We start from the raw sequence: 27,434 nt of genomic DNA on the forward strand, positions 1-27,434 counted from the left end.
AGCTGGTGATGCTACTGATGAAGTCATGGTGTTTATGTTGCCAAGGAAATCTAGATTACAGAAGATACAAAATCCCAGCCACACAATCCCACTGTCACACACAAGCTGCATCGCTAGGCCCCATGCATATGGCTACCACTGCATGCTCAGCACAAAAATGAGTATATTAATGAGTCTAGTTTTCATCAAACAGGCGTGTGCGCTATAACATGCCGTTGATGTTGAAATTCGATACTTACCGAGGTACCTGAGTAACTGCTGAATAACCGGCTGGTTGTAAATCCACGTTTTCGGTGTGAGTAAATATTGTTGGCTCTGAAACAATTGACTTGAACGTCTTAAGATCCTCTAGGATCCTGTCTGCTTACAGGAAACGAGACTTGAAACGTAGCGTGACCTAGACTATGAGTATTTCACTGTTGCTCGACGCCCAAGGCAATGCCATGACGGTTTCGATACGCTCTGATTTCCTCCACGCACGCGCGCACCTGTTTTCCTAAAATCAATTTGAGGGTCAAGAGGGTAGTAACCACATTACGAAACGGGCACTTCTAGAATGTTTGCCACAACATGCCGTGCGTCTTAAACATGAGCTTAATGTTCATGGTTTTATGCGCTCTCACATCGTTGCTTAACAAATTATTAAATAATATATTATGACCTAGTGTACCTGTACAACATGAATACTGGGTTCTGCTGCCGATAGTCAAGCGAGAGTTAGGGCCCTTGGAAAAAAGATGCATCGAAACGAAAAATGCTCTCAGTGCATTCTGCACACCTGACACTATCACAGCATTTATAAATGAATCAACGGGATAGTTTCAGCCGGGCAAACAAGTGTTTTGCTGAAGACTAAACGCATGTCTTTTAATATGCATTGTTGGTAACGCTGTGCACCCAAAATGTACCGGGACATGGGAAGCTTGATTCATAATTTATAACGTGGGCCGTATGTTATAGCGTAGCAACGTTATTTACGGAAATAAACTGACGGCCAAAAGAAACTTTACGACTCTGTGAGTTAAATTTAACCACCCTTTTCAGCAAATTAATACCAAATTATTGTAGGAAAACATTGTACGAAGCATATTCCCGTGTGCAACAAGCGTCATATACGTCCACACGAATTTGTTTTGAGACAACGAAGAAAGTTGAAAAATCAGGTGACCCATGGATGGTCGCAACTGCACATGTAATAAGTGTATAAAACAGCTACACACAGTGTGATGACTAAAAAACACCAAAGTAATGCCTCGATTGACTCCAGAACAACGCGAGAGGGCCCTGGGTATGGTATCCATGGAAGCCACCCATGCCCACATTGCAAGGACCTTCGGCTGCTCTCGTGTAATTGTGTCAAACTTGATGCAACGTTACAGACAGACAGGGCAGACATCGGACAGGCCAAGAACCTGCGCACCTTACACCTGAGGAACCGCTTTCTGACAGTGACGGCATCGTCAGTCAATGCTGTAGGTCACCGGGTCAGTCGGCAGACCGTGTCCAGGAGACTCATGCCTTACGGAATTAGGGCCTATCGACCATTCAGAGGGCAGTTGTTGACAGCCGAACATCGTCGCCAGCGGTTGCCATGGGCTCGAATTGTACGCCGTTGACACCGACGTGATTGGCAACGTGTTGTTTTCACGGATGAAAGCCGCTTCTGCCTGCTCCGAGCCGATGGCAGACAGCGAGTTTACCGTCAAAGAGGCGAACGAACGGCTGCGTCCAGGAGGTGGTACCATTTGGTGGCGGCCGCGGGATGGTGTGGGATGGGATTTGTGGAGAGGAACGGACACCACTGGTCATCATCTACAGGAACCTAACATCTCAACGTTACGTGGATGAAATTCTACGTCCTGTTGTCCTGCAATTCCTTCAGCAGCAGCCACGTGGTGTCCTGTACCAGCATGACATCGCCAGACCCTATACAGCTTGAGTTGTGCAGGACAACCGACAAGAACTGGCGTTCGCTCTCCAAGATGAATGGCAACGAATCCCACGTCATCTCATCTGGCGACTGACTTTTTCTATTTCTTTTTCTGTCGGCGAGTGTTCGCATGCATTGAAGCCAGGGGTGGCCACGCGATATTGATTGGATTTTGATATTGACTGATTTTAAAAATTATCAACTTTTTGTATGCTCTGCCCATTGTTATTTATTCTATTATGGCTTAACTGGCCGTACTCAAAAATACTGTTATATATTATTGCTCACATTCAGTTTTATTACATTTGATTGATGTTTTACTCAAGAACATATCACGTATAGGCCTACAACGGCGCCGGGCTGCCAGCATTATGGTGGGAGGAAACCAGACAGAGCCCGGGGGAGATTTCTTACTGGACTGAGGAACCAATTGGAGTGCTTCGACTATAAATGCCACCGACTTTTGTAAAGTAACTGACTTCTATCACTGGGTAGGCCTATATCGACTGACTGATTGATGTGGAGCTCAGAATTCTTCATTTGTACGATGATAGTCAGTATAATGCGTGGAGGACCTTACAACTTAAATTTTGCACACCATATACTATGTGGAATATACATGTGGTCGCGTTGGAAGCAATTGAAAGTGCTACGGCCATCGGTCGTATATCCCAGCTCAAAAGGCGAGGGCCCAGGGGCCGCTTAGGCCCCGGAAACTGAGATGACAGACAGCTGGTGCCCTGAAATTGTTCTACGTGGTTTTTATTCTTCACACTGGCCCATTGCAGTTTTTATGTGCTTAAAAGTCTACAGTGCACATATGTGTAAGTGCTGATGGTACATGTTATTTGGATCTATATCTGTACAAACACGAACAAGGTCTCCTTTCACGCCGCCTTTACGACAAAAGTGATAATTTCAATTTTGATATTGTAAATTGTCCTTGTTTAGATAGCAATATACCAATGGGTCCTGCATATGGTGTATACATATCTTGCCTTGTATCATTTGTCAGATCTTGCGTAAATTGTGATGACTTTAATCTGCGTCACAAGCTGTTAGTTCAAAATACTCCATCAAACGCCTTTCTCAAATTTTACGAGTATAACACTCTCGTTGGCAGGTATGGACAGAGCGTTCAGAATCTCTGGCCTTCTGCGTTGCGATCAAGCACATAGACGGCGCTGTTATCCCTATGTACATATCTATCGCGTACAAGGTATTTAACAGCATAGATGGCGCTGGTTGCCGAGTGTAACCGTCTATCTTATAGACAGCTTTTATACTGACCAGCATGTCATGTGTAAGATCTTTGATGGCGCCTCTTGTAGTAGGAGATCCTTACATATTAACGGGAAAGTCTGTTCGGTAGTTCTGTAACGCTAGTCATTTTCGAACTGTATCTAATACCGCTTAACCTGGGGCTAGGGGCCGTAAAGGCAGCCATGCTCATTGCATCTGCATGATGCCTTTATGAACAGTTGCAATCAGCACGACTGAGATACCTTGTTTGTTACTTGACCTGGAACTCATTCATGGACTATGAATGTGAACTTTGATATGGAATTCATGCCTGGAATATTCACTGTCTGGCTGGCATCATTGAAAATTGATGACCGCTTCTCTCTCGTCTTAATTTCCAATTTTACAATTTCTTGCATACCTTTGTCTTTGGGAGCTAGTGTTAAATGTTGTTTTAGAAATGGATCTTGCGATTATCGACTTGGAATGCCCTTTAGGGACTACGAATGGTATACCAATATTGGACATTACACTTATATTCATTCTGTTGATCGCCATTAAATTGTGTGGACTTCACTTATTTTAGTTTTTCACGTCAGACAATAGACTGTGCAAATGGTATCAAGAGCACTGTCCACCGCAAATTTGGCCATAAAGGCTGCCTTTGAACCGTATGCTTCGTGGTTATGCGGAGCCATGCAATATATAAGGCAAGTCTAGAAACTTCATGCCAGACCACTTTAACAACCTTGTCAGCTATGCTCAAGTCCACGTTTAACGTTCTAGTCAACTGTTCATATTTACTGCCACGTCGAGCTATAAGTACATATATGTACACAATAAGCTCCAGGATATTCTAACGTGTAGCTTAACTTAGGTCAGCGTTATTTCCGTTTGGGAATGAACCCGGTGATGCTGATAATGAATACCATCTTCACGTCAAGACAGCAACAGCCTTCACTTCAGTGGTGTCAAAACACGTATTTATCTGGCGTGTGTACGAAGTTTGGACACCTTAATATTAACGAGATATTAAATCCATTCCACATTGGCCAGAAAAATGAAGACCAAAACATCTTTCTTCATTTAATATTCATCGGTACATGCCACATAAATATTTGACGAACTTAAATCAGGACTGCTCACATTTGTTTTGACCAGGTTTTAAGACAAATCGAAAGAATTGTTCACATCCCCAGGCACGTCCGCTTCGTAGGCTGAGAAAACTGGAGTAAATAGGCCTTTGCCAAGTCACTGACTGGCTTTTCCACAGTCCGTCACTTTCACATTTGACATGGTCATAATGTGAGTAGAACATTCAGCTAGTACATAGCGCATGTTAATGCTTTTGTTAACCGGCAATTACTGCATTCAACAGAAACCACTTCCGTAACAGAACATTGTTAAAATTTCACTTCTGTAAGTGCAAGTGTCAGTCTAGAACATACACCACTTGCATTGGTGTCTTGGAGTGCACAGCAGATTTTCACTCAATTCCAAGTTAAACCAATCAAATCACTCTGAAGAAAAGCAACTAGAAATGCCAAAGTCATTTTACTTAGAAATTTATTCGTAGCAGAATATCGCTAGGGGGAAGCTGGATCTCCAACAATTAATTTCATGGACCGGGACAGTCCATCCCATTACAGCCTGCAGCAGCGAAGAATTTCGAATGGACACCATGGTGTTCAGGTCTGGTGCTGGCAAAGCATGGACTGCCTGCAACCATCACACATGCCGCACTCCGACAGCCGCCTTCAGAACTGGCTTCCCATGTGAATCCTATGGTAACCACCATGCTGTGAATTTTGGTGTTTGTGGCCGACTCCAGCAGAATCTGGTCCAAAATGTGGTGCAACCCCCACCATCCTCATTTCTTCTGACCCGTTTGACAGATCATATGCCTCTCTGATCGCATTGCAGCTCACAACCTGTTATTTCAGAAAATGTAACTGAAACCATTTGATCACAAAAAAATGTCTACCATGAAGTGTTGCATCCACTGTTCTAAAGCACTAACGTCCAAATATTTATACTTCAGAAAGCCAAATATAACTTCACCAGAAAAAGTGGATCAAAGCTCTGCAAACACGTCTGAGGTCTTCAAAATATACTTGTATGACCACAGCAACTAAAAAAATCAATCCTGAGTATGCAACTCGTTTTATCAGCAATGACAACTTGTAAAGATCCACGTAGAACGCATACTGTTGTAACTTTAGTTGCTATTTCTGGAAATCAATTCATCCAATAACATCACCTCTGTCTTAAAAAATGGCAAACGAAAGTTCCTCACTCATCAGACACCAAAATGGAACTGCCATCTGGCACATATCTGTGAGCAAGAAACATACCTTCAGTTAGGTCAGGTGGACAAAGAAAAGTGATTTTCCTTTCCTACACCATGTTGGGTACATCTGGGTTATCCTGAAAAGAAAAGACCCAGCATAAGACCACACGCAATGAGCTTTCGGTCCAGGACCACATATCCCCCTTCAGCTTTACTATTAAGCATCCCTATCTGGCTGACCTAATTCTCTAATACTGACTGATCTTCAAAGCTGCATTAATTCTAGCCAGAATTACAACCTAAAATTAAATTAACGTTAAAGGTTTTTCCACATTTATTGTGTAGCAGTACTCTAGTGAAACTGTCATAATAGAGTTGACTTACCTTCCCTTAACTTATTACATCAAGATCTGGCCTAAATGTGCTGTTCACTAGGCTCCAAACTCCTTTCCTTCTAACCGGTTTAACTTCTAGGTTGATAACCCTGCACTGTTCTGCTGGCTACATTGCTGGGTAAAGTCTGCTCTCACTGACTAGCTGCTCACACCTATTAGGTACCTACCTCATTGGCACATCAATACCATACACTCAACTGAATAATATTTATCAACCTCACAACCAATCACAACATGATGCCAAGATACTTTACATTTAACTATGTAGAGTTTCAAGGACAGTCAAATCTTTGTGGGGCTCATTTTATGCACACTGCTTTTCAAATTCTCCAGAAGCCCATGTGAGGCAAATATTTGATTGCACTTCTACTTTTAGTGACGTAGCTCAGTGGCTTAAAATGAACTCCTGGTAAGGATAATTCTAGGGCTTTGTGAACCCTTAAAAAAAAAGGGTGCAAGAATGGGCAAAGAAAACTTCAATTGTCTTTTTTTTTTTTTTTATCATACATAAAACTTATTTATTGTACATGATACAGGATGAATGACATTTGATTTTACTCTATAGCACACATTTCAATCACAAGTTTACAACATGATAAAAAGTAAAACCATTTAAAATGACACGAACATCAGGCATTGCCTATGTTCAAAATGAATGAGTACAGGTCTCCACAAGGTTTAGAAGTTGTTGATAAAATGTCTCAAGAGCTGCCATTTAATAATGGTCTGCAGTTCACAACAGCTACATCCCTGGCACTAGTCAGTGCAATATCTCTCAGTATGCTGGTGTAATGCCTCACTGTCACTATACACACTTCCGCTGTCCTGGCTTAGCTTCAGCTAGGTCCAACCAGGTTCCTAGCTAACCTAAGTTAAGCTGCTGTCCTGGCTAACCTTGGAGTATGGCTGGTGGTTGGTTGGTATGGAAACGATTTTATCTAGTTTCCTGTCCTATTAAGCCCTGGCATCTTCTCTACCATAACCTCAACTTTTAAACTGCCTACACAAAAAACAAATCAAGGATTATAACAAGGGACAACACTGCATTTAATTCACTGTTCAGTCATAGTTGTGCTACTTCTACAATTCTCTCAGTTTGACTTTTAACTTTCACTGTCTGACAAGAATTTTGTTATCTTCATGGATTGTAAGAATCTTCTTGAATGGACTTACCTGTGAAGATCTGACTGGGGTTCAGCGTCTGTAACCACCCCCTCCACCTCCATAACCACCTTGGTTCCCATAACCTCCCTGGTTTCCATAGCCGCCTGCAACAGCAAACCAAACATCGTCAAATACTCGCTCTCAGCAAGCAATCCACATCAGTGACTGAATTGTTCTTACTACACATTGTTTTGATAGTGTACTTGCTCTTGCAGCATTACAGGAAAAGGCAAGCTTCAATGCAATGAGTGAATGAATACGCAAATAAGGAATTCTCCAACATGAAACCTGATGTACACTACACAAAAACATCAACAAAGTGCCCATGAACCTCCAAAGGTTAAATGGCATTTGTGAGACGCACTACTGGACTGCACCTACAGCCGGTCTACAAGCTCTAATCTACTCTTTCTCAAGCTGTTTTGTCTCCGATGATCAAAATTTAACAAGGGCATTACAACAAAGTGCCAAAATAAAAATGGGGGGGCATCGTATCCATGTCAAGCACCTGATGACTGGTGGATTGTTAAATGAGGGATAATGTAGCAAAGCAACAGGCGATGAAATACTAGAACAAATTTTAGCAATCGTTTCAAGAGACAAGATAGCTTTACGAGACCCTCACCACCGTATGGACCTGATCCACGTTGTGAGTATCCTCCTTGACCACCTTTCATTGGTCCACCTCCGTAGCTGTCTCCATAGTTGGCTCCAAAGTTTTGGTTTCCTCCTGATCCCCAGCTTCCACCACCTGATATAAGAGGTTAGTAATTGAAATGCTTTTACACATTTTAAAGTAAATAGTCATGACTCAAGCAGTATAATCCAAGTAGTTGCAGAGAAAATATCCCTTAGTGGGGAGATGCTCAATAACTAATAGGTGGTCTGCCAATACGATCAAATAATATGGAAATAACAGTAATTTATTCTGACATCACCTAAACATCGAGTCAAAATCATACTAGTTTTGCATTTAAGGTCATTCAAGAGTATCTTTTTCTTACCCTGGTTTCCATAGCCGCCACCGTAACCACCATCACTGTAGCCACCTTGACTTCCCCAGCTCCCACCTCCTTGACCACCATAGCCTCCGCCACCAAAGCCGCTGCTGCCGCCGCCTTGGTTGCCATAACTGTTGTAGCCACCTGTAAACATCAGGTGCCCATTAGTGACCCAAAAGAACTTTGAAATATGCATTTGTAGAAAGCAAAATAAAAGCAAACACTTTAAACTTTATACTATTAAGTTTGAAGACTAACAAAAAAAATTTATCAAAAACTAAAATCTTTCAGATTAAGTCCTTTGTTTTACCAAAATGTATGCCTTACCTCCCCTAAAGCTGCCGCCTCCGCCACCACCACCTCCCCCATAGCCCCCAGAGCTGTAATTTCCACCACCTCCGTAGCCTCCTGAAATGAAAAGATTTTTTTTTTTTTTTTTTTTTAAAACATGGCCATTTAAACCATTCACAAGTCTTTGTTAAGTGTGAAACTAAGGATAATGTTGGAACAAGCAGCATAGTTGCAGACACAAAGAGCAGAACTGATTTCCCTGTACTTTCGCAGCCTCTAATTTTCCAAGTAAATGAGGTCTACTTAACGACATAAACTTACCTCCCCCACCACCTCTGTTAAAACGCCCTCCACCTGTAACAAACACAACCCATTCAGAAAGGATACGTCATGTTTCGAATGCTACTTGTCAAGACAACTTGATCACAGCAGTTCTACTAGGCCATTATTGCACAATTTCTGATCAACCACTCATAATTGTGGGCATTTTGTATGCTAAATTTACCAACACATGATGTATACAATACATACCTTGTCTGCCTCCTCGTCCACTACCATCTGTATTCATTTCCTGTTTGGATAGAGCTTTCTTCACTTCCACTCTTCTGCCATTGATGTCTACCCTTTTCTTCACTAGAACAAAAGGAGTATGAATAGTTAAATAGCATTCGACCAATAATTCCATTTCAATGTTGCTTAAAGAAAGGGATTACATTAAGCTAGATCAATACTTAAAGCTTTAGAATGAAGACAATACTTACAATACATTTTGTCCACAGTGTCATAGTCTGCAAATGTCACAAAGCAGAATCCTCTCATTTTCCCAGTGTTCTTGTCCGTGATCATCTCTATCTGTTCAACTTTGCCATTTGCTTCACAAGCTTCCCGCACATCCTCCTCTGTTGTGTCATCCTTCAGACCTCCCAAAAACATTTTCTTCACTGTAGCCTGGGCCTCATTTTTGTTAGCATCCTAAAGTAAGCAATCAATCATTATTTAAAATCTGATGAAAACACTTAATGGTTCCACCCATTTCTTTGTTTTTCACAAATTTATGGATGTGGTTATAAATACGATCAGATTTCCAGTAGATTCCCATGTGCTCTGACTTGATTTTGACAAGATCATAACCTCAATCTAGGTGACAAAATGGCACGTTGCAGTTTTCGTCATCATACAGAACAGCCAATGCTCTTATGAAACTATTAAAAGCCAGAACTTTTGTACCATAGAGACATTCAAATTGAAACTAGTTTAACGTGTATATGGACAGTATGCTCACTTCTCTTGGCATGGCCCTCTTTGATTCCACTTCCCTGCCATCTATAATGTGTGGTCGGTTATCTTGTGCTTCATCTATCATGGAAGCCATCTTGTAGGTTACAAACCCAAACCCTCGTGACCTAATAAAAGACAATTTAATTTATAACCAAGATATAAATGCTGCCAAGCACACTTAATTTTGATGCACTTACATAATTCTAAGCAAACAAAAAAAAAAGGCATACAAAAGTTGCAGATATTATTCACTGCTTGACTAGAAACAACCATGTTAATCAGACTTCGATTAAGGCTGAAAACAATGGATTTCGAGCCTACTGAAAGAAAAGACGTCTTACTTTTGTGTGTCGCTGTCCTTCATTACCACACAGTCCACCACTTCTCCCCACTGCTCAAAATGAGCTTTGAGTCCCTCTTCAGACGTTTCATAGCTCAGGCCTCCAATAAAAAGTTTGCGAAACTGCTCCGCTTCAGGGTCGATAACTTCATCGTCCCGCCTCCTTCTTTTGAACTGAAAATTTTTCAAATGCAAAGAAATAACATTTCTATTTTTCCTGAAGACGATCATGTGACCCAATGGGTAGATAAGCTGGATCTGGCCAGACAAAGGAACACTAATCTGCGAAAGGCATTTAGATTCACTAAATTATTTTCTCACAGACCAGTCCCTGCTTTTGTTTAAAATAAAAGATGGCGGACAAATCAAGGGACAGCATGGTGCTCATAAATGATCCATTCTACAAACTTACCCCACCATCGCGATCTCCGTTATAGCCACCGCCGCCACCTCCAAAACCACCGCCGCCGCCGCCGTATCCACCTCCTCCTCCACCACCGCCATAACCTCCGCCACTGCCACCACCATAACGTCCTCCGTAAGGCATTTTTCAAAATTTGTGTCGAACCGTTCTGCAAAAGGCACGCACGCTACTTGCTTTCTTCTTCCTTGTCCAGTGACGCATTTATACCCAAAAGATGCAATGCATTCTGGGTAAACCAACATCAGCATTATAAAACAACTAATTTTCTCATAACATTAATATATGCTTGCGTTTATGACATTAAGTTATTTTTGTTATTGCAAACAAACTTTTCATCTCTATGTAGGTAGAGTAACTTGAAAATAAAATGAAACAATACTCACGTGGTCTACACCGGAAGTAGTGGTCAGGGCACCTGATCACCGGCGTTGTTAAAATCTGAAAATGGTGTGTGGATCAATTTAGGGATATACAAAGATTTATCCGAAAATTACAGCATATATTTGTGGGGACGATAGCTTCATTATCGTGCATGCTCATGTATTTTCAGATAAATATTCTCTGTGAAGACATTAAATTTAGGCATGATCATAAAACTTACACTCACAGTACTGAAGGCTGAAGTATGGGTAACATTCTTCAGCTGTCTCATTAACAAAGACAAGCACTTTTTGTTATGAAAAGATCTTACTGAACTGAGGACATAATTTGACGACATAGTTGTGTTGTTTAATGAAGGCACCTGACCTGATCATTTGAATTTTGCTCCACATTTATTTAATCAGTCTAGGAACCGCTAGCGATACGCAATCGAATGCTCGGTTAAAGAAAGGTGTGTTTTGAATAAAAAAAGGTGAAAAATTATCACGATCGGAGGTCATAGAAAAAAATCCAGTGACGTCTTGTGACTGACAAGATGAAAAATAAAAAAGCAAGCAGAACATCAGACTTTATACAGTTTATATAAAGTGACTATGAAAGCAGCTACCTGGATTCAGGCTGTATCTCAGATTTTTGCCATGAAGTCTATCAGTTGAAATTAATCCAGTCGAATTATTGCTATAATATTAGAACAGCGCAAATAATTACCTTTCAGAAAATATCAGCCTCGTTACTGCTCCTAAAATGTATAAAGTAGGTACCGATAACATTATAACTTTTTCAAATGTCAGAATTATTTTAACACTAGCTAGTACAGGTATTGGTCTGATATTCACAGAAACACAATAATTTTAGCTGTTGCTAAATACAGAAAATTTCATTTGATTGGCGAATTACCAAGTATTAGTAAACAAATATGTACACTGCTCAGGGATATACAAATATGTGCTTATATACAAATACCTGGCATGGTGTGAAGCTGTACTTCTGTGATGAGATGCGTGTGCCACTTGTGTTATTGTGCTACTAAATTGGGTTATTCTGTGATGTAAGTACCATGAATGTAGAGAGACAGTAATCAATCTCGGAGTGGGTGGGGGATGGGGGGGGGGGGGGGGATGAGGGGGTCCATGGCTGAGGTGGTTAGGCACAATAACCCACCAGGCTCTCACCAATGCAGACGCAGTGAGTTTAAGTCCACTTCATGCTTGCTTCCTCTCCATCTGTATGTGGGAAGGTTTGCCTGCATCCTGTGGATGGTCGTGGCTCTGCTTGGTTTCTCCCACTATAATGCTGATCTCCATCATGTAAGTGAATTATTCTTGAGTATGGCGAAAATACCAGTCAGATAAACAATAAATAATCTATTTCTTTCTTACAGGCAGCATCTTCTGAGACCATACTATCAACAGCAAAGCACTTTGTACAGTTCATCAATAAGTCACCATCGCCTTTCCACGGTAGGCTTCAGATACTTTAGACTGTTTAATACCTTAAGAAAGTTGGTGAGGTACATCTGTGGGGAGTTCTGTAGTGTATTACCTATATGTTCTTTTCTCACATATCTAGGTTAGCCAAAGCTAATTCCATTTTTTAATTCCTTATAATTATAGCCATCACATCGGCATTATAAATGAAATGCATTGTCACAGCGTCTTCATATGACTGAAAAATTGTGAAATTTTTCTGAAAAAGTTCGACGTTAACACCCAAAAACTCACTCACTCACTCACCCACTCATTGTCACAGCTTGTTAGCTTACTTGCTGTAGCTTAACATATGCCATATGAGTGTGGCAATAAAATAAAAAACAAACTAGTCCATACATCTCCCCCTGGGCACTGTTTGGTCCCCCCCCCCCCCCAATGCTGGCCGCCATCGTATAAGTGAAGTATTCTTAAGTACGGTATAAAACACCAATCGTATATACATCAGTCCAATTACATTCCTGCTGTAGAGGTATCTTTAACAAGGCTTTATACCATTGCATTGATTGCACCTCATGAATTTGTGTTGTACATAGCCATGGTTTGATTTCTCTGTGTTACTGTTTATGTGGAACTACATGTGATTATGGACACAGCACTTTGGATAATGGATTCTTGAGTGAGTGAGTACTTGGGGTTTAACCTAGTACTTAACAATGTTTCAGCCATTTGGCGACGAAAGAGTCCTTAAAGTGCATGTAATGTGCCTCCTTGTTGCAGGACAGATTTCCAATGCTCTTTTATCTAGTGCTGTTTCACTGAGACGACTTACCGAAGGCAAGTAAGCCGTCCCGTCCGAGCCATTGTACTGATGCGGGTCAACCAGACATTGCACCATTCCCTCAATGCTGAATGCCAAGCGACGAAGTTACAACTTCCTCTTTTAAAGTCTTTGGTGTGAGGATTGACCCTGGATCTACTGCTCCCGAAGTAAATGCTCTATTAAAATGAGCTATGGGGTCCGGTTAAATTCATGAGAGACAGTCACTTTCCTTTTAGTCCCTTGTTAATAATGCATACCATACTCTCCAAAAATTCTTGAGGGACATATTTAGTGGCGTTTCACTGTCAATTTGCAAAGCTCACATACTTATTCTGAACTACATCTCCTGACTAGGGGCCTCTGTGGCTCAGTTGGTTAGTGCACTAGCACAGCGTAATGACGCAGAAGCCTCTCACCAATGAGGTCGCTGTGAGTTCAAGTCCAGCTCATGCTGGCTTCCCCTCCGGCGGTAAGTGGGAAGGTCTGGCAGCAACCTGCGGATGGCCGTTGGTATCTTCAGGGCTGTGCCCGGTTTCCTTCCACCATATTCTGGTCGCCATCATACAAGTGAAATATTTTTGAGTATGGCTTAAAACACCAATCAAATAAATAAATAAATAAACATCTCCTAACTGTTTTGCACAACTTTGAGTGTTTTGCACAGCATCTATTCACTGCACTGCATCTCCTTAATTGTTTGTACAGTATCTCCTCATTGGTTTGCATTACAACTCATCAGTGGTTTGTACTACATGTCCTTACTGATTGGCACTACATCTCCTGACTGGTTTGCATGACATCTTTTCTTTGGTTTCAACTACATCGCCTCAGCGGTTGGCACTAAACATCTTCTGTGGTTTGCACTATATCACCTCCGTGATTTGCACTACATTTTATCTCTGGTTTGCACTACATCTCATCACTAGTTTGCATTACATATCCATTTACATGACCGCCCCCAAACCCTGCTCTCCCCTCCTGACAGCGCTGTTCAAAAAAATAAAAAATGTTATAGGCCTGCTGCATGGAGATGCTTCAGAATAAATTACTAGTATCTATCAATGTCAGTCTACCTTTCTCCTTTTTTTCTGTAGTTCCTGAAGCATCATTTTTTCACAGAATAATACCCATCTCTGCACGATTTGTCATATTAAATGGTAATAAAAATGGTGAAATTATGATCTCAAAAGACAGTTCCAATTTCGTATGAGCTATGGACAGCGATGTGCATATATATCACTAGTACCATCAACACCACCCAAGTGACTGGAGCTGTCAGTTACCCTTCACGGGCTGGTTCAAAAAGTGTGTCAGGTATCAGCTGGGATTGATGTGTCAACGTGAGAACAATATATATATGTGTGATTGTGAAAGAAGAAAACATTCCTGTTATGTAGGCCTAAACACTTTTTAGCGAAAAAGTGTAGTAGGCCTAGCCTACATAATAAATAATAACATCTTGGGTGATGGAAATTCATTTCATGAAACTATATTTCTTTGTCTGAAGCCCAAATTCTCTTGCATAGGCCTAGTAGCTTTAAATTGGGAAAATTATTTCTTGTGAAATGGTAAAAATCCCCCTGCAGGAGAAGATTAGTCTCAGTCTCCCATCCACTGTGCGATAGACGTCTCGCAAGACATCTCAGCATCCCCCCGCACCCCCGTCCAAGCAGAGGTGCCTCTGGATCTGCCTCTGTTCTGAGTGGTTTGTATTGCATTTCCCCACCAGTTTCCATTACATCTCCTCTCTGGTTTACATTACATCTCCTCTCGAGTTTACATTACATCTCCTCAGTTGTTTGCATGGCATATAGTCACTGGTTTGTATTATATTTCTGTTTGCATGACATCTTAGTCATTTACACAACATCTTAGTGGTTTGCACGATTTCTGCAAACAATCACATTACTGAGAGGCTTTTGAGTCATTGTTAGAATTAATGCAGATTAGGCCAGATTTATGTTTTTCATTGTCAGCACAGTGTGACCCAAAATCTGGTGAGCATATTTAGAAACGACTTTATCAATAATATCGTCCATGAAGTACGATAGGTTTGTCATGTTTTGCAGCTGTGAATGAAGTAAAGAAGCGACTAGTTGCCGCTGGTTTCAAGGAGTTGCGTGAAATTGATCACTGGACAGTACAACCACAGGACAAGGTTTGTGTTTTGAGAAAAGTGATATGTTTTTCTTTTTAGTTTTATTTTGGCGAGCTTGTTAAACATTTTGTCATTTTAGGTGGTTAATTGTTGGTCGCTTTACAACTACAGCAATTTGGGTAGTAATGCTGAAAACCTTAGTACCACATTTTCAGGTAAAAACAAATTTTACTGGCAATGTTATGTTGAAATTGTTATTTAATAAAACTAGTAAATAGAATGATGGTGTCATGTCAAGAAGATGTGTTGAATGGCATGGTTGATGAAGATGATAGTGAAGCACATTTAATGTTTTGAGTGACCTTGTTGTAATTTAGGTCATTTGTATTTTCACAGTGTTTTGTCACCCGCAACCAGTCCACAATTATAGCCTTTGCTGTGGGAGGCCGCTACAAACCAGGCAATGGTTTCAGTATTGTGGGAGCCCACACTGACAGTCCCTGCTTGAAGGTAGTTTTTTTTTTAAATGTTGGGACAAACGAATCACAGTATAATTTGTGTAGTTTAATGCTGAATATCTTGATTTTTCATCCGAATGTGTTGAGCTCTCAGGTGCCACTGTGAGAAAGAATCTATAGTTTGGAAACCTTAATTAGCTTTAATATTACTCTAGGGATACAGGTATATTTGTATGGTGTCATGTCTGGTGTCATGTCTGGTGTCTTTGGCATGAACTTTGGTCCCATGGACTCTCCTTGCCACAAGAAGACACAATATATACATAAACATAAACACCAAATCACCCCTGATCGTATGACTGGAAAAAAACTCAAGTATACATAAATATATATTGGTTTGCTGACATGTTGCTGGAGACAGGTACACATAACTATTTTGTTGTAGTTGTCGCACAGTGCATTTGTCTTTCAGGTAAAACCAAACTCTAACAAGGTTCGCCATGGATATGTGCAGCTCGGGGTGGAGTGTTATGGGGGTGGGATCTGGAGGACCTGGATGGACAGAGATCTGACTGTGGCTGGTAGAGTTCTTGTCAGGGTAGGTAACTCTTTATATTACATCAGATGGACCTTGTGTATTTGAGTGCAACAGAAATATCTGTGTTATTGTGTAAGTCCTCACACTGTTATGAATAACTTAGGTAGTTTTGGTCAGCATATCTTTCATAGTTTTCTCCACGATGTGGTCGAAATACTGCCAATGTGGTGTTGAACAACAATCGTTAATTCATTCAAGTTTTAAGCTACGATATTCTGGTCTTGAGTTTTTCTGAGGTTTTACATTGAAAGAGGAAAAGACTCTTTGTTTCACATCAAATGCAATAGATCCATCTTCATGTTTATGTGTCTCAAAATTGCTGAAACATGTACTTTATATATATGACATCTGTAGACCAGAAAGTAATATTTTCAAAGCATGTGATCAAACAAAATCTAACAACTCATGACGTTAGACTAGATTTTCATTCTGTAGATGCTCTGTCCCATCAGAGTGGTGAGAAGATAGACCATCGTCTGGTTCACATTGAGAGACCTCTCTTGAGGATACCAAACCTGGCCATCCACCTGGATCGAAACACCAATGAGAACTTTGGGCCTAATAAAGAAGATCACTTGTAAGTCATTTTCCAGCTTAGATTGTCTGTCTTTGTCCGCAGAAGATCACTTGTAAGCCATGAGCCCTGCCTAGATTGGTTGCCTGTGTCTTTAAAAGATCACCTGTAATTCATTAACCCAGCTTAGATTGGCTGTCTTTGTTTGCAAAAAGTCACCTGTACACCATTATGCCAGTTTAGATTGTCTGTCTTTGTCTGCAGAAGATCACCTATAAGTCATTAGCCCAGCTTACATTGGCTGTCTTTGTCTGTAGAAGATCACCTGCAAATCATTAGCCTTGTTTAGATTGGCTGACTTTTCCTGCAGAAGATCACCTGTGAGCCATTATCACAGCTTTGATTATCTGTCTTTGTCTGCAGAAGATCACATGTAAGCCATTATCCTAGCTTAGATTGACTGGCTTTGCCCACTGAAGATCACCTGTAAGCCATTATCCCAGTTTAGATTGACTGACTTTGCCTGCTGAAGATCACCTGTAAGACATTATCCCAGCTTAGATTGACTCACTTTGTGGTGTATAAAATTCCTTGGATTGTGTTTATGCTCTGAAAATGTTGGTGATAATCCCTGTACATGTAGCTTGTAACTGTTTCAGACTACCAGTTTTAGCCACAGCTGTAAAGGCAGGGCTACAGGGAAACACACATTCTGCTGAGAAAACACCACAATTACAGGTGAGTTACCCGCTACTGAGTAAACGCCACAGTCACAGGACAGTCACCGGACAGTCCCCTGCTTCTGAGAAAACACTACAGCCACAGGGGAGACACCATTCGCTAACAAACAAAGCAAGCAAGCAGCCCCTCCCGAGCCATTATACTGATACGGGTCGTCGAGTTGTTGCACTATCACTTCATGCCGAACGCTAAGCGAGGAAGTTACAACTTCCTCTTTTCAGGTCTTAGCTGAGACCTCACACAGGATTGACCCTGGATCTGCTGCCCCAGAAATGGACACTGTACCAAGTGAACTACTGGGACAGCTCAGTTAGAAGATCTGAAGTAAAGAATAAGTCAGATGTGAGTAAAGTGCATAAAACCACATGATTAGAAGATTCAAGTCTACTTTTAAAACTGTGTACAGATTTTCTCATTATATCAGGAAAGGGTTGTATACTTTATAATACCATTAATGGGAATTCTAACATACCTCCAAAAACTTTAACACTGAAAGTAGTGGTGAGCGAAGTGTGCTCAAATTGACAATCTGTACACAGTTGCTGTCATCATCATGGATGCTGGGACGGTTCCATTTTGCTAATAAAATAAGGGGGCTGGGCTGTGCTGTCAGTGCGTCTGTTTTCTTCAAAATTTAACTACTCAATTTTTCTGAGGACAAAGACAAAATGAATTTACTTATAATTGGTCAGGTTTAAAGGTGAGTTATTTACCCTTCCAACATCATGTGGCCAATAGGCACTTTTCCCTTGTATGAGATATACAGAGGTGGCATCAAACAAGCATCTAGGTACTATATATCTGGATAAGCACAACATGGGCAATGATGCGTTTTTGCAAGAGCCTCTTACTTGTAACCCCTCCCAAGGCAGCGGATTGCTGGTGTTACAAGCAAGCGATGGGAGTGAACAGCTTGTGCTCAATGATGGCAGACATCTCGTGTGATGCAGAACTGAGTTGTTGGTACACAAACCATGGTCTCTGCACCACGGCAGCCACTGTTAACCATGCAGGTGTTGGAATACAGGGGATAATGTCTGTAACTGGCCACTGGAACTGGAGTCCAGTCTGAGGAGCTACAGACAGCTAGAGGCGTCGAAAGAACAATGCCATTCTTTGAGCAGTGTTTTACACTCGACCGAAACTGTATCCACCCAGTCGGCAGATGCCTCTGGTTGTGTCAGTGCGCCAGGCTGCATGGAGTGTCACTTGAGTTGAAAAAGCCGTACACAGAAATTGGCTCCAATTGGTCATCAAATTCTCGACAGTGCTACCATCATGGGAAGCACCTTCCAATTTAACTTCATTTATATGTACAAGTTTCTCCACGAAATAAATCATTCACTTCTGATAGTTTTTTTTAATTATTTTGACTTAAAATTATCATCCTCTGTCGTCGCAAAACTGTTATGTTCAAAACTGTCATGGAGACATGCTGGCGGAGAATGTGCATTTATTGGCCAATAACTGTCTCGTGCCTGGCTCTGATCAGATGATTTATTCCCCACCCATTCCACTGGCATGGACTAGCCCGAAATCGTAACAAAACAACCTAAACCATTACATATTAACAAAAAGGAGAGGGTGGTTGTTTTCGGTGTTACTTTTTTTCCTCCTAATGGCTGCATTTTTTCATAGTGGTATGTTAGAATAGAAATAAAGCATAGTTTACATGCTCAAATCACCAAGATAATGCACAGAAGACGGGAGTTGTCCACTGTTTGAGAACGAGGCGCCACAGGCTTCCAGAGTTCTCAAACAGTGGACAACTCCCGTCTCTTGAGCATTATCTTGGTGATTTGAACATGGCAAACTACGTTTTATTTCTTAAATATAGTATTAGGGCTGCAGCTATATCTGTAATGGAAAAGTCCTTCAAAAAATATTAATTATTTTCTTGATATGTTGCTAAGGTAATTCATACTAAATTGATTTCTTATTTTTTCTTTTTTCAATAATTGATCTTTTCAATTTCAGGCAGATAAACACCCATCTCCATTGATTAAAATTCTTTGTGATGAACTGAAGATTGAGCCACAGCAGGTTTTGGATTTTGAACTCTGCTTAGCTGATACACAACCTGCGGTGAGAAGCATCTTATTCTTTATGGTCTGTCATTTCTGTATTTTCCTTTCAAGGTGTAAGCTGTAAGTTCTAGGCTGAAAATACAAGCAGTGAAAATACTCTATGTGGTTTGATCATTTTGTATGCATGAAACAGCTTCTGGGGCCTCCGTGGCTCAGTCGGTTAGCGCGCTAGCGCATCGTAATGACCCAGGAGTCTCTCACCAATACGGTCGCTGTGAGTTCAAGTCCAGCTGATGCTGGCTTCCTTTCCGGCCGTACGTGGGAAGGTCTGTCAGCAACCTGCGGATGGCCGTGGGTTTCCCCTGGGCTCTGCCCGGTTTCCTCCCACCATAATGCTGGCCGCCGTCCTATAAGTGAAATATTCTTGAGTGTGGCGTAAAACACCAATCAAATCAAATCAAATCAAATGAAACAGCTTGTAACACCATTTATTAAATATCAGCGTTTTCATTTGACATAGTTTATGAATTTTCTTCTGCTTTTCAGTGCAATGATATTTATGGCTGTAATGTAGGACAAATATGTAAGATTACAGTATTTGTTAAATTTGATTGGAACATATGTGTAACTTTACCCACATTTTATCCTTCACAGACTATTGGTGGAGTTTACAATGAGTTTGTGTTCTCACCCAGACTGGACAATCTGCTGAATGCGTACACGGCTTGTGAGGTAAAACCATACCCTTCAAATAATTTATTCTGGTTGAGAACAAATAGATGAAATACTTGTCAAACATTTTATTGTATATAAATACAAGATATTTCATGCTATGAGTTGTAATCAAGATTGCAGTTGTTAAAAAATGAACGTCATTAACATAGCTACAAGTAGGCTGTACATAAAATACACAGCTACAGTGACTTCACAGAATCAGAAGTTAAATTTATTTCGGTCAGTTGAAACTAGCATTTTTGCTGTCATTTTTTTCCTACATACCGATAATGTTAAAATATGGTGGCTGCTTTGTATTAATGGTCACAGTCAGCTTTGTGCAAGCAGCAGGGCTACAATTTTACCTTACGATGCATGATTGCATGAAGTGAATCCAGAACCTGTGCATGTTTTTCTTGTCAGTTTGATGCAGATCCTGTGTGTGTGGCCTGTGGTATTGGTGTTGATGTCAGCTAATCCAGAACCTGTGTGTGTGGCCTGTGGTATTGGTGTTGATGTCAATTAATCCAGAACCTGTGTGTGTTGCCTGTGGTATTGGTGTTGGTATTGGTGTTGATGTCAGTTAATTCAGAACCTGTGTGTGTTGCCTGTGGTATTGATGTTGATGTCAATTAATCCAGAACCTGTGTGTGTTGCCTTTGGTATTGGTGTTGATGTCAGTTAATTCAGAACCTGTGTGTGTTGCCTGTGGTATTGGTGTTGGTATTGGTGTTGATGTCAGTTAATTCAGAACCTGTGTGTGTTGCCTGTGGTATTGGTGTTGATGTCAATTAATCCAGAACCTGTGTGTGTTGCCTGTGGTATTGGTGTTGATATCAGTTAATTCAGAACATGTGTGTGTTGCCTGTGGTATTGGTGTTGATGTCAATTAATCCAGAACCTATGTGTATTGCCTGTGGTATTGATGTCAGTTAATCCAGAACCTTTGTGTGTTGCCTGTGGTATTGGTGTTGATGTCAGTTAATCCAGAGCTTGTGTGTGTTGCCTGTGGTATTGGTGTTGATGTCAGTTAATCCAGAACCTGTGTGTGTTGCCTGTGGTATTGGTGTTGATGTCAGTTAATCCAGAACCTGTGTGTGTTGCCTGTGGTATTGGTGTTGATATCAGTTAATCCAGAACCTGTGTGTGTTGCCTGTGGTATTGGTGTTGATGTCAGTTAATCCAGAACCTTTGTGTGTTGCCTGTGGTATTGGTGTTGATGTCAGTTAATCCAGAGCTTGTGTGTGTTGCCTTTGGAATTGGTGTTGATGTCAATTAATCCAGAACCTGTGTGTGTTGCCTGTGGTATTGGTGTTGATGTCAGTTAATCCAGAACCTGTGCGTGTTGCCTGTGGTATTGGTGTTGATGTCAGTTAATCCAGAGCCTGTGTGTGTTGCCTGCGGTATTGGTGTTGATTAGTTAATCCAGAACCTGTGTGTGTTGCCTTTGGTATTGGTGTTGATGTCAGTTAATCCAGAACCTGCGTGTGTGGCCCCTGTTATTATAGCCACAGTCAGTTTTGTGCAAGCAGCAGGGCTACAATTTTACCTTATGATGCATGATTGCATGAAGTGAATCTGGAACCTGTGCGTGTTTTTCTTGTCAGTTTAATGCAGATCCTGTGTGTGTGGCCTGTGGTATTGGTGTTGATGTCAGTTAATCCAGAACCTGTGTGTGTTGCCTGTGGTATTGGTGTTGATGTAAGTTAATCCAGAACCTTTGTGTGTTGCCTGTGGTATTGGTGTTGATGTCAGTTAATCCAAATCTAAGCCTGCAAGGAAGAGATTTGCATTACCATTAGCTTCTTTCCAGAAGCTTTGTGTGTTGCCTGTGGTATTGGGGTTGATGTCAGTTAATCCAGAGCTTGTGTGTGTTGCCTGTGGTATTGGTGTTGATGTCAGTTAATCCAGAACCTTTGTGTGTTGCCTGTGGTATTGGTGTTGATGTCAGTTAATCCAGAACCTGTGTGGGTTGCCTGTGGTATTGGTGTTGATGTCAGTTAATCCAGAACCTTTGTGTGTTGCCTGTGGTATTGGTGTTGATGTCAGTTAATCCAGAACCTGTGTGTGTGGCCCCTGGTATTATAGCCACAGTCAGCTTTGTGCAAGCAGCAGGGCTACAATTTTACCTTACGATGCATTATTGCATGAAGTGAATCTGGAACCTGTGCGTGTTTTTCTTGTCAGTTTGATGCAGATCCTGGGTGTGTGGCCTGTGGTATTGGTGTTGATGTCAGTTAATCCAGAACCTGTGTGTGTTGCCTGTGGTATTGGTGTTGATGTCCGTTGATCCAGAACCTTTGTGTGTTGCCTGTGGTATTGGTGTTGATGTCAGTTAATCCAGAGCTTGTGTGTGTTGCCTGTGGTATTGGTGTTGATGTCAGTTAATGCAGAACCTGTGTGTGTTGCCTTTGGTATTGGTGTTGATGTCAGTTAATCCAGAACCTTTGTGTGTTGCCTGTGGTATTGGTGTTGATGTCAGTTAATGCAGAACCTGTGTGTGTTGCCTTTGGTATTGGTATCTAGAGCTGGTGTTTGTTTTTCTTGTGTCAGTTAATCCATAACTTGGGTATGTTTTTTTTGTCGGTTAATCCATAGTTTGTGTGTGTTTGTATTGGTGTCAATTAAGCCAGAGCTGGTGTGTAGTTTTCTTGTGTCAGTTAATCCATAATTTGGGTCTGTTTTTCTCATCAATTAATCCAGAACTTGGTTGTGTGTTTCTTGTCAGTTAATCCAGAGCTGGTGTGTGTGTGTGTTTTTTTTTGCATTAGTTAACCCAGAACTTGAGTGTGTTTTTGTTGCATCAGTTAATCGAAATCTTGTGTGTGTTATACAGGCCCTCGTGGAATCCTGTGAAGATGACAGTCTGGCAAGTGACCCTAATATTAGACTGATTTCTCTGTTCGACAATGAAGAGGTAAGCATGATTCATGTAGTCTCTTTTAGTAATGAATCCGATATAACATGCTTGTTGTAGGAGAAAAGCCTATGTTTATGCTGCAGGCGTAGCTTTAATACAGTCTGTACAGTATATGAGAACACACAACCCAGAAGGCTCAACAAATGCTTCAGGTGAAGCAGGACACATTTGGTTCTTTGGTCTTGTGGCTTTTGCTGGATGCCACCACACACCTAGCATTGAAACCAATGAAGAATCCATAGCTCCGTAATACCCAGGCTGTAAATGCATTAAACATTCTACCACCCTCTTCCGTGCTCAGTATGAATGTGTTGGGATCTTCTACACTGTATCTGTGTTGCCCAGGTGGGGTCTCTGTCTGCCCAAGGCGCCCAGTCCACGCTACAGGAGCTGGTGTTGCGTCGTCTCAGTGCAGGGGGCATGGCTACAGCCTTTGAGGAAGCCATCCCTAAGTCTTACATGATCAGTGCTGACCAGGCCCATGCCTTACACCCCAACTACAGGTATGTTTGGGTGTGTGTGCGACCTGCTTCTGGAAAGGAGCTAATGGTAATGCAAATCTCTTCCTTGCAGGCTTAGATTTGCACCATAGTTACACCATATTTGTCTGTGCAAAGAAAGGCTAAAATAACATTTTAGCCAGATTATAATTTTTGAAATGAGAGAGTGATCTAAAAACTTTTGTACTTGCAAAGTTTTTGAAGATTTGAAGCGGCAATTCAAGTGATTAAATTGACTGCTTAGTATGGGTGTCAGGTAGATGTACCTGCACAAGCTGATTTCGCTGAAGTTGAAGTATGCTTTGACCATAATACATGATGTTTTAAGCATGATGATTGAGTTACCTGGTGAGAATTTCATTTTATGTGAAAATATGAAGATATGCGGCAATGTACGAGTGTCAGGTGACTGCTACGGTGGCTTATTGCTTTAGAGTGGTTGTAAGGTGATTTGACTTACTGGTATGACTGGTATGTTAGGCAGGATGACTAAGTTAGTAAGATACTTTCATCAGTAAGTATCTTATACATTGGGTGCCTTGGGTACTAAAGTTATTGAGGCATAGCTCCCATGGCAGAAGACGACGAAAGTTTGCCAACACCTAGAGGCACTAGGGCTGTAGCAGCAAGTCAGGTGCATGTAAATGTGTCTGGCAACTGGTCATGTTTTTCCTGCAGGCTTTACCTGTCTACCTGGATCTGGAAGTGAAATAAAGCCCTGTTTAAAATAAATCAATAGTATGTGTTGCATTGGGATGAATTATTGGTTGCAGGTAAAAGGTATACCTGTACTGCAGAGTATTCTCTTCTTGGAGTAAATGCATCATGTTCTGTTATTAGACGACAGTTTTTAATGAATTTTTTTTTATTGTAAATAAATGTCATGATGGATACTGATAAGTTGTTCACTCCAAACCTAACAATGAAGCTTTTCTGAACAGAAACAGTTGGTGTTTAATATTATGTTTAAACTTTCCACCCTTGTCTCTATTTGGTGTACAGTGAGAAGCACGAGTCAAACCATAAGCCTTCATTTCACAAGGTGAGTCGCTCCTGCCATCACTAATGTCGAGATTTGACATATTTGTTTACCAACTTTTGACCAGTGACATTTTTGTGTTAAACAACAAGGAATAATTTTTTTCAATGTTCTAATGGAAACATTAAGTTACATTAACTTATAACATATCCCCTACTGTAATTAAAAGGCTTCATACAAAGTGTTGACAAAATAAACATGGCATGATATTATGTGTGTTGTGGCAAGTAAGTTAACTGTATATGTACAAATACCCCTAGAGTATTTCTGTGGTTATTTTATTCTTTTTAACCCTCTTGAAAAGATTAGGAGAATACAGAGGGATTGCTGTTTTAGGGAGTTAAGGCTTCTGTAGTTTTCTCATATGCTACCTTGAAAATCACAGGTTAGATTGAGAAATACTTGTGGTTTGTGCAAGTTTCAAATTGTTGTCCATCTTGTTGTCTGCTGGTCAGGTTTTCCATAATTTGCTCACGTCTTCAATTTTTTAAAAATTACCAAGAGGAAATCGTGAATCAGGAAAAGTAATTATAGGTAACTACAAGGCCCTTGGTGCTCAGGTTTCCTCCACCCCTAAACCTGACTGACATCATGTAAGTCACATCAACACCCATCAAATAAATACATAAATAAATAAATAAATAAATTAAAAATATGCATACATGTTTCAGGGAGTTGTGATCAAGTTCAACACAAACCAGCGTTATGCTACAACTGCCATCACTGCAACAATCCTGCGTCTCATTGCTGAGAAAGGAGGCGTACCATTACAGGTAATCTGTACATACATGTAATATGGTATAAGGAGGAACTGTCAGTCAAATAAGACAGACACATTGGTCATTCACATCTGTTTTTCTCCCATATAGTTGAGAATCGATATCAGAATGTTGAAATTTAATCTTAAAGTTAAAACAAGCAGAAACTGGACATCTTTATTTCCTCCAAATGAGAACATTCAGTGGATTCTTGAAGTCAAATTGAACTCAGACAGTATCTCATAATGTGAAATATATGACATTTTACTTGCAATTGTGTCACATTTAGTCAAGTGTGTGAGTGAAAAGTGAAAGTAATAAATAGTAAGTGCAATTTTGCTGCAACATCCTGCAAAAGACTTGCTTTCAGATAATTCTTTAAGTGAGTGGCCATATTAACAGATAGGACGTCAGAAATATGACCTCCTCACAGTGTCACCAACTTTCCATTTTGTGATGTTGTTGTGATTTTAGGAAGTTGTGGTGAGGAATGACTCACCTTGTGGCTCCACCATTGGCCCGATCATGTCTGCCAAGCTAGGGATCCCAACCATTGATGTTGGCGCCCCACAGTGGAGCATGCATTCCATCAGGGAGACAGGGGACACAACCACTGTGTACCAGTCCATGCAACTCTTCACGGTAAGTAATCAACACAGCTTTCTGCTGCTCTCAGCACGTATCGCATTTGTTTCCATCACCATGTGCAGACAACTGTACATGTATAGATTGTACATGTGCTTCATCATGCAAAGATGCTATACTGATGAAACCTCAGTATGCGTGCAATCTAATAGATAAAAATGCATGATTAATTTGATGCTACAGTTACTTGATACAAAAAACACAATTGATTAACTTGTATTTTTATATGCATTTGCATTACTGGAAGGAATGAAATGAAAAACATGTTTTTGAACATCGAAGTATTGGAATCGGTCTTTGTAATGATGTTGTTATGACAAAACAGATATTGCTTTGGTGATGCAGATTTTGTCTTCACTGTTGAACAACAAAAGACAGAAAAGCATAAGATGTGTGGTTATTTTGATTTGATGATTTGGTCGCCGTCATATTCACTAATCAAATAAATAAATAAATAAATTTATTGATTTGACAATCACTAATTTAACGACTTTACTTACCATGTTTCAGTTGTTCTTCCAACATTACCCGGCTGTGTTCCAGACCTTGAACTTCTAATGCACCTAATGGTAGTCCTGAAAATACTTATAAAAATTGTGATATTGTGTAAGTTTCTTTGTCTAAAATTGTACAAGAGCAAATCTTATTTTCACAAAGTTATAGTGGTGTATTGTGACTATTATTTTACAGTGATTGTTACCATTTCTATCAATTTGTATCCACCAAAGATTATCCCACAGATGTGTATACTATACATTTAATAAACAGACTTAATGTCATCAAGCATTCCATGTGGATGTTGTTATCCCTGCATTTGGATTTTGTTCTATGACTGCATTATTGATGGAAAATATGGTGTAAACACACACAAGTCTGTGACGGATAATCATCTTGTATTGGGTTTAATTCTTAAGTAAATAAATTCAGGAAACATCAGATAATGCAGTTATGTTGGAGATTTACTTGAATGCCAAACAAATTCATTTGCTGACACTCAGCTGCAAATTTAAGAGGTGAGGTTTACAAGGTGCCTGGTGTAGTTGGGTGCTTTCCCGGCTTTCTTCCCAACTTGGTCTGGTTTACTCTTTCCATAAGGCAAACTAGTGTCAATAGAAATGAAATATTCCGATGCACATTAAATCATCAATCAAATAAACTAACAGTCTGCCAACAATATTCACAAGCAGGGTAAAGGCTCTCAGTGCCGTGCCTCTAGTTTACCACGAGAAAGCTTTTAGCTTTCCATTGCTCACCCACTATAGCCTTGATCTGAGAAGGGTGATGAAGTACATGAAGTGATCATTCTATGTCGTGACTGGCACACTTGTTATTCCATAAATTATTTCCCGGCCATTCTGCTGGGTCACTACTAGAAAACTACTGGCTAACTATTAGCAAACCACTGGAATGCCCGTGTCTGCATATCTTACACTGTA

General features: G+C 40.6%; 3 protein-coding genes across 11 annotated transcripts in view; 1 reads left to right on the forward strand and 2 right to left on the reverse strand.

The window, feature by feature from the left end:
- LOC135461847 (uncharacterized) overlaps nt 1-459 on the reverse strand; it is a 36,555-nt gene extending 36,096 nt beyond the window's left edge. For all 4 annotated transcript variants that reach the window (XM_064739098.1, XM_064739097.1, XM_064739096.1 and 1 more), the window contains exon 1: nt 240-459. The gene's annotated coding sequence lies outside the window, so the exon portion shown is untranslated. The remainder of the gene's footprint in view (nt 1-239) is intronic.
- A 4,255-nt stretch (nt 460-4,714) lies between these two features.
- Nucleotides 4,715-10,507, reverse strand: LOC135461850 (heterogeneous nuclear ribonucleoproteins A1 homolog). Of its 6 annotated transcripts, none has more exons than XM_064739103.1 (12): nt 10,344-10,506; nt 9,933-10,105; nt 9,596-9,716; nt 9,075-9,285; nt 8,845-8,946; nt 8,635-8,667; nt 8,350-8,430; nt 8,026-8,166; nt 7,659-7,772; nt 7,031-7,125; nt 5,527-6,857; nt 4,715-5,103 (listed from the first exon to the last, which is right to left on the reverse strand). In XM_064739103.1, exons 1-10 carry the CDS (start codon nt 10,476-10,478, stop codon nt 7,052-7,054), a joined length of 1,185 nt encoding a protein of 394 aa, XP_064595173.1. In that variant the 5' UTR covers nt 10,479-10,506; the 3' UTR covers nt 4,715-5,103; nt 5,527-6,857; nt 7,031-7,051. The 6 variants fall into 6 exon arrangements, with proteins under 6 accessions (XP_064595173.1, XP_064595174.1, XP_064595171.1 ...); XM_064739104.1 differs by having other exon boundaries at nt 4,716-5,103; nt 5,527-5,599; nt 10,344-10,507; XM_064739101.1 differs by having other exon boundaries at nt 4,716-5,103; nt 7,647-7,772; nt 10,344-10,505.
- Nucleotides 10,508-10,769: 262 nt separating this feature from the next.
- LOC135478209 (aspartyl aminopeptidase-like) lies at nt 10,770-26,924 on the forward strand. Its single transcript, XM_064758484.1, has 15 exons — nt 10,770-10,802; nt 12,118-12,196; nt 15,056-15,144; nt 15,481-15,594; nt 16,015-16,140; nt 16,593-16,717; nt 17,314-17,392; nt 19,373-19,480; nt 20,077-20,154; nt 22,973-23,053; nt 23,402-23,559; nt 24,559-24,598; nt 25,267-25,368; nt 25,828-25,995; nt 26,509-26,924. The coding sequence occupies exons 1-15, from the start codon at nt 10,800-10,802 to the stop codon at nt 26,554-26,556; spliced, it is 1,398 nt and encodes a 465-aa protein (XP_064614554.1). The 5' UTR covers nt 10,770-10,799; the 3' UTR covers nt 26,557-26,924.
- The last annotated feature ends 510 nt before the right edge of the window (nt 26,925-27,434 follow it).

This window comes from Liolophura sinensis, chromosome 1 (genome assembly GCF_032854445.1).
Source record: "Liolophura sinensis isolate JHLJ2023 chromosome 1, CUHK_Ljap_v2, whole genome shotgun sequence".
Lineage (NCBI taxonomy): Eukaryota > Metazoa > Mollusca > Polyplacophora > Chitonida > Chitonidae > Liolophura > Liolophura sinensis.

Coding starts and splice junctions, on each gene's coding strand:
- LOC135478209 (XM_064758484.1), top strand. Junction 19,481..20,076: donor TAGCTGATACACAACCTGCG/GTGAGAAGCATC, acceptor TATCCTTCACAG/ACTATTGGTGGAGTTTACAA. Junction 25,996..26,508: donor AGTCCATGCAACTCTTCACG/GTAAGTAATCAA, acceptor ACCATGTTTCAG/TTGTTCTTCCAACATTACCC.
- LOC135461850 (XM_064739101.1), bottom strand. CDS start 10,478: ATGCCTTACGGAGGACGTTATGGTGGTGGCAGTGGCGGAGGTTATGGC. Junction 8,947..9,074: donor CACTGTGGACAAAATGTATT/GTAAGTATTGTC, acceptor CTTTTGTTCTAG/TGAAGAAAAGGGTAGACATC. Junction 8,668..8,844: donor TGGACGAGGAGGCAGACAAG/GTATGTATTGTA, acceptor TGTTTGTTACAG/GTGGAGGGCGTTTTAACAGA.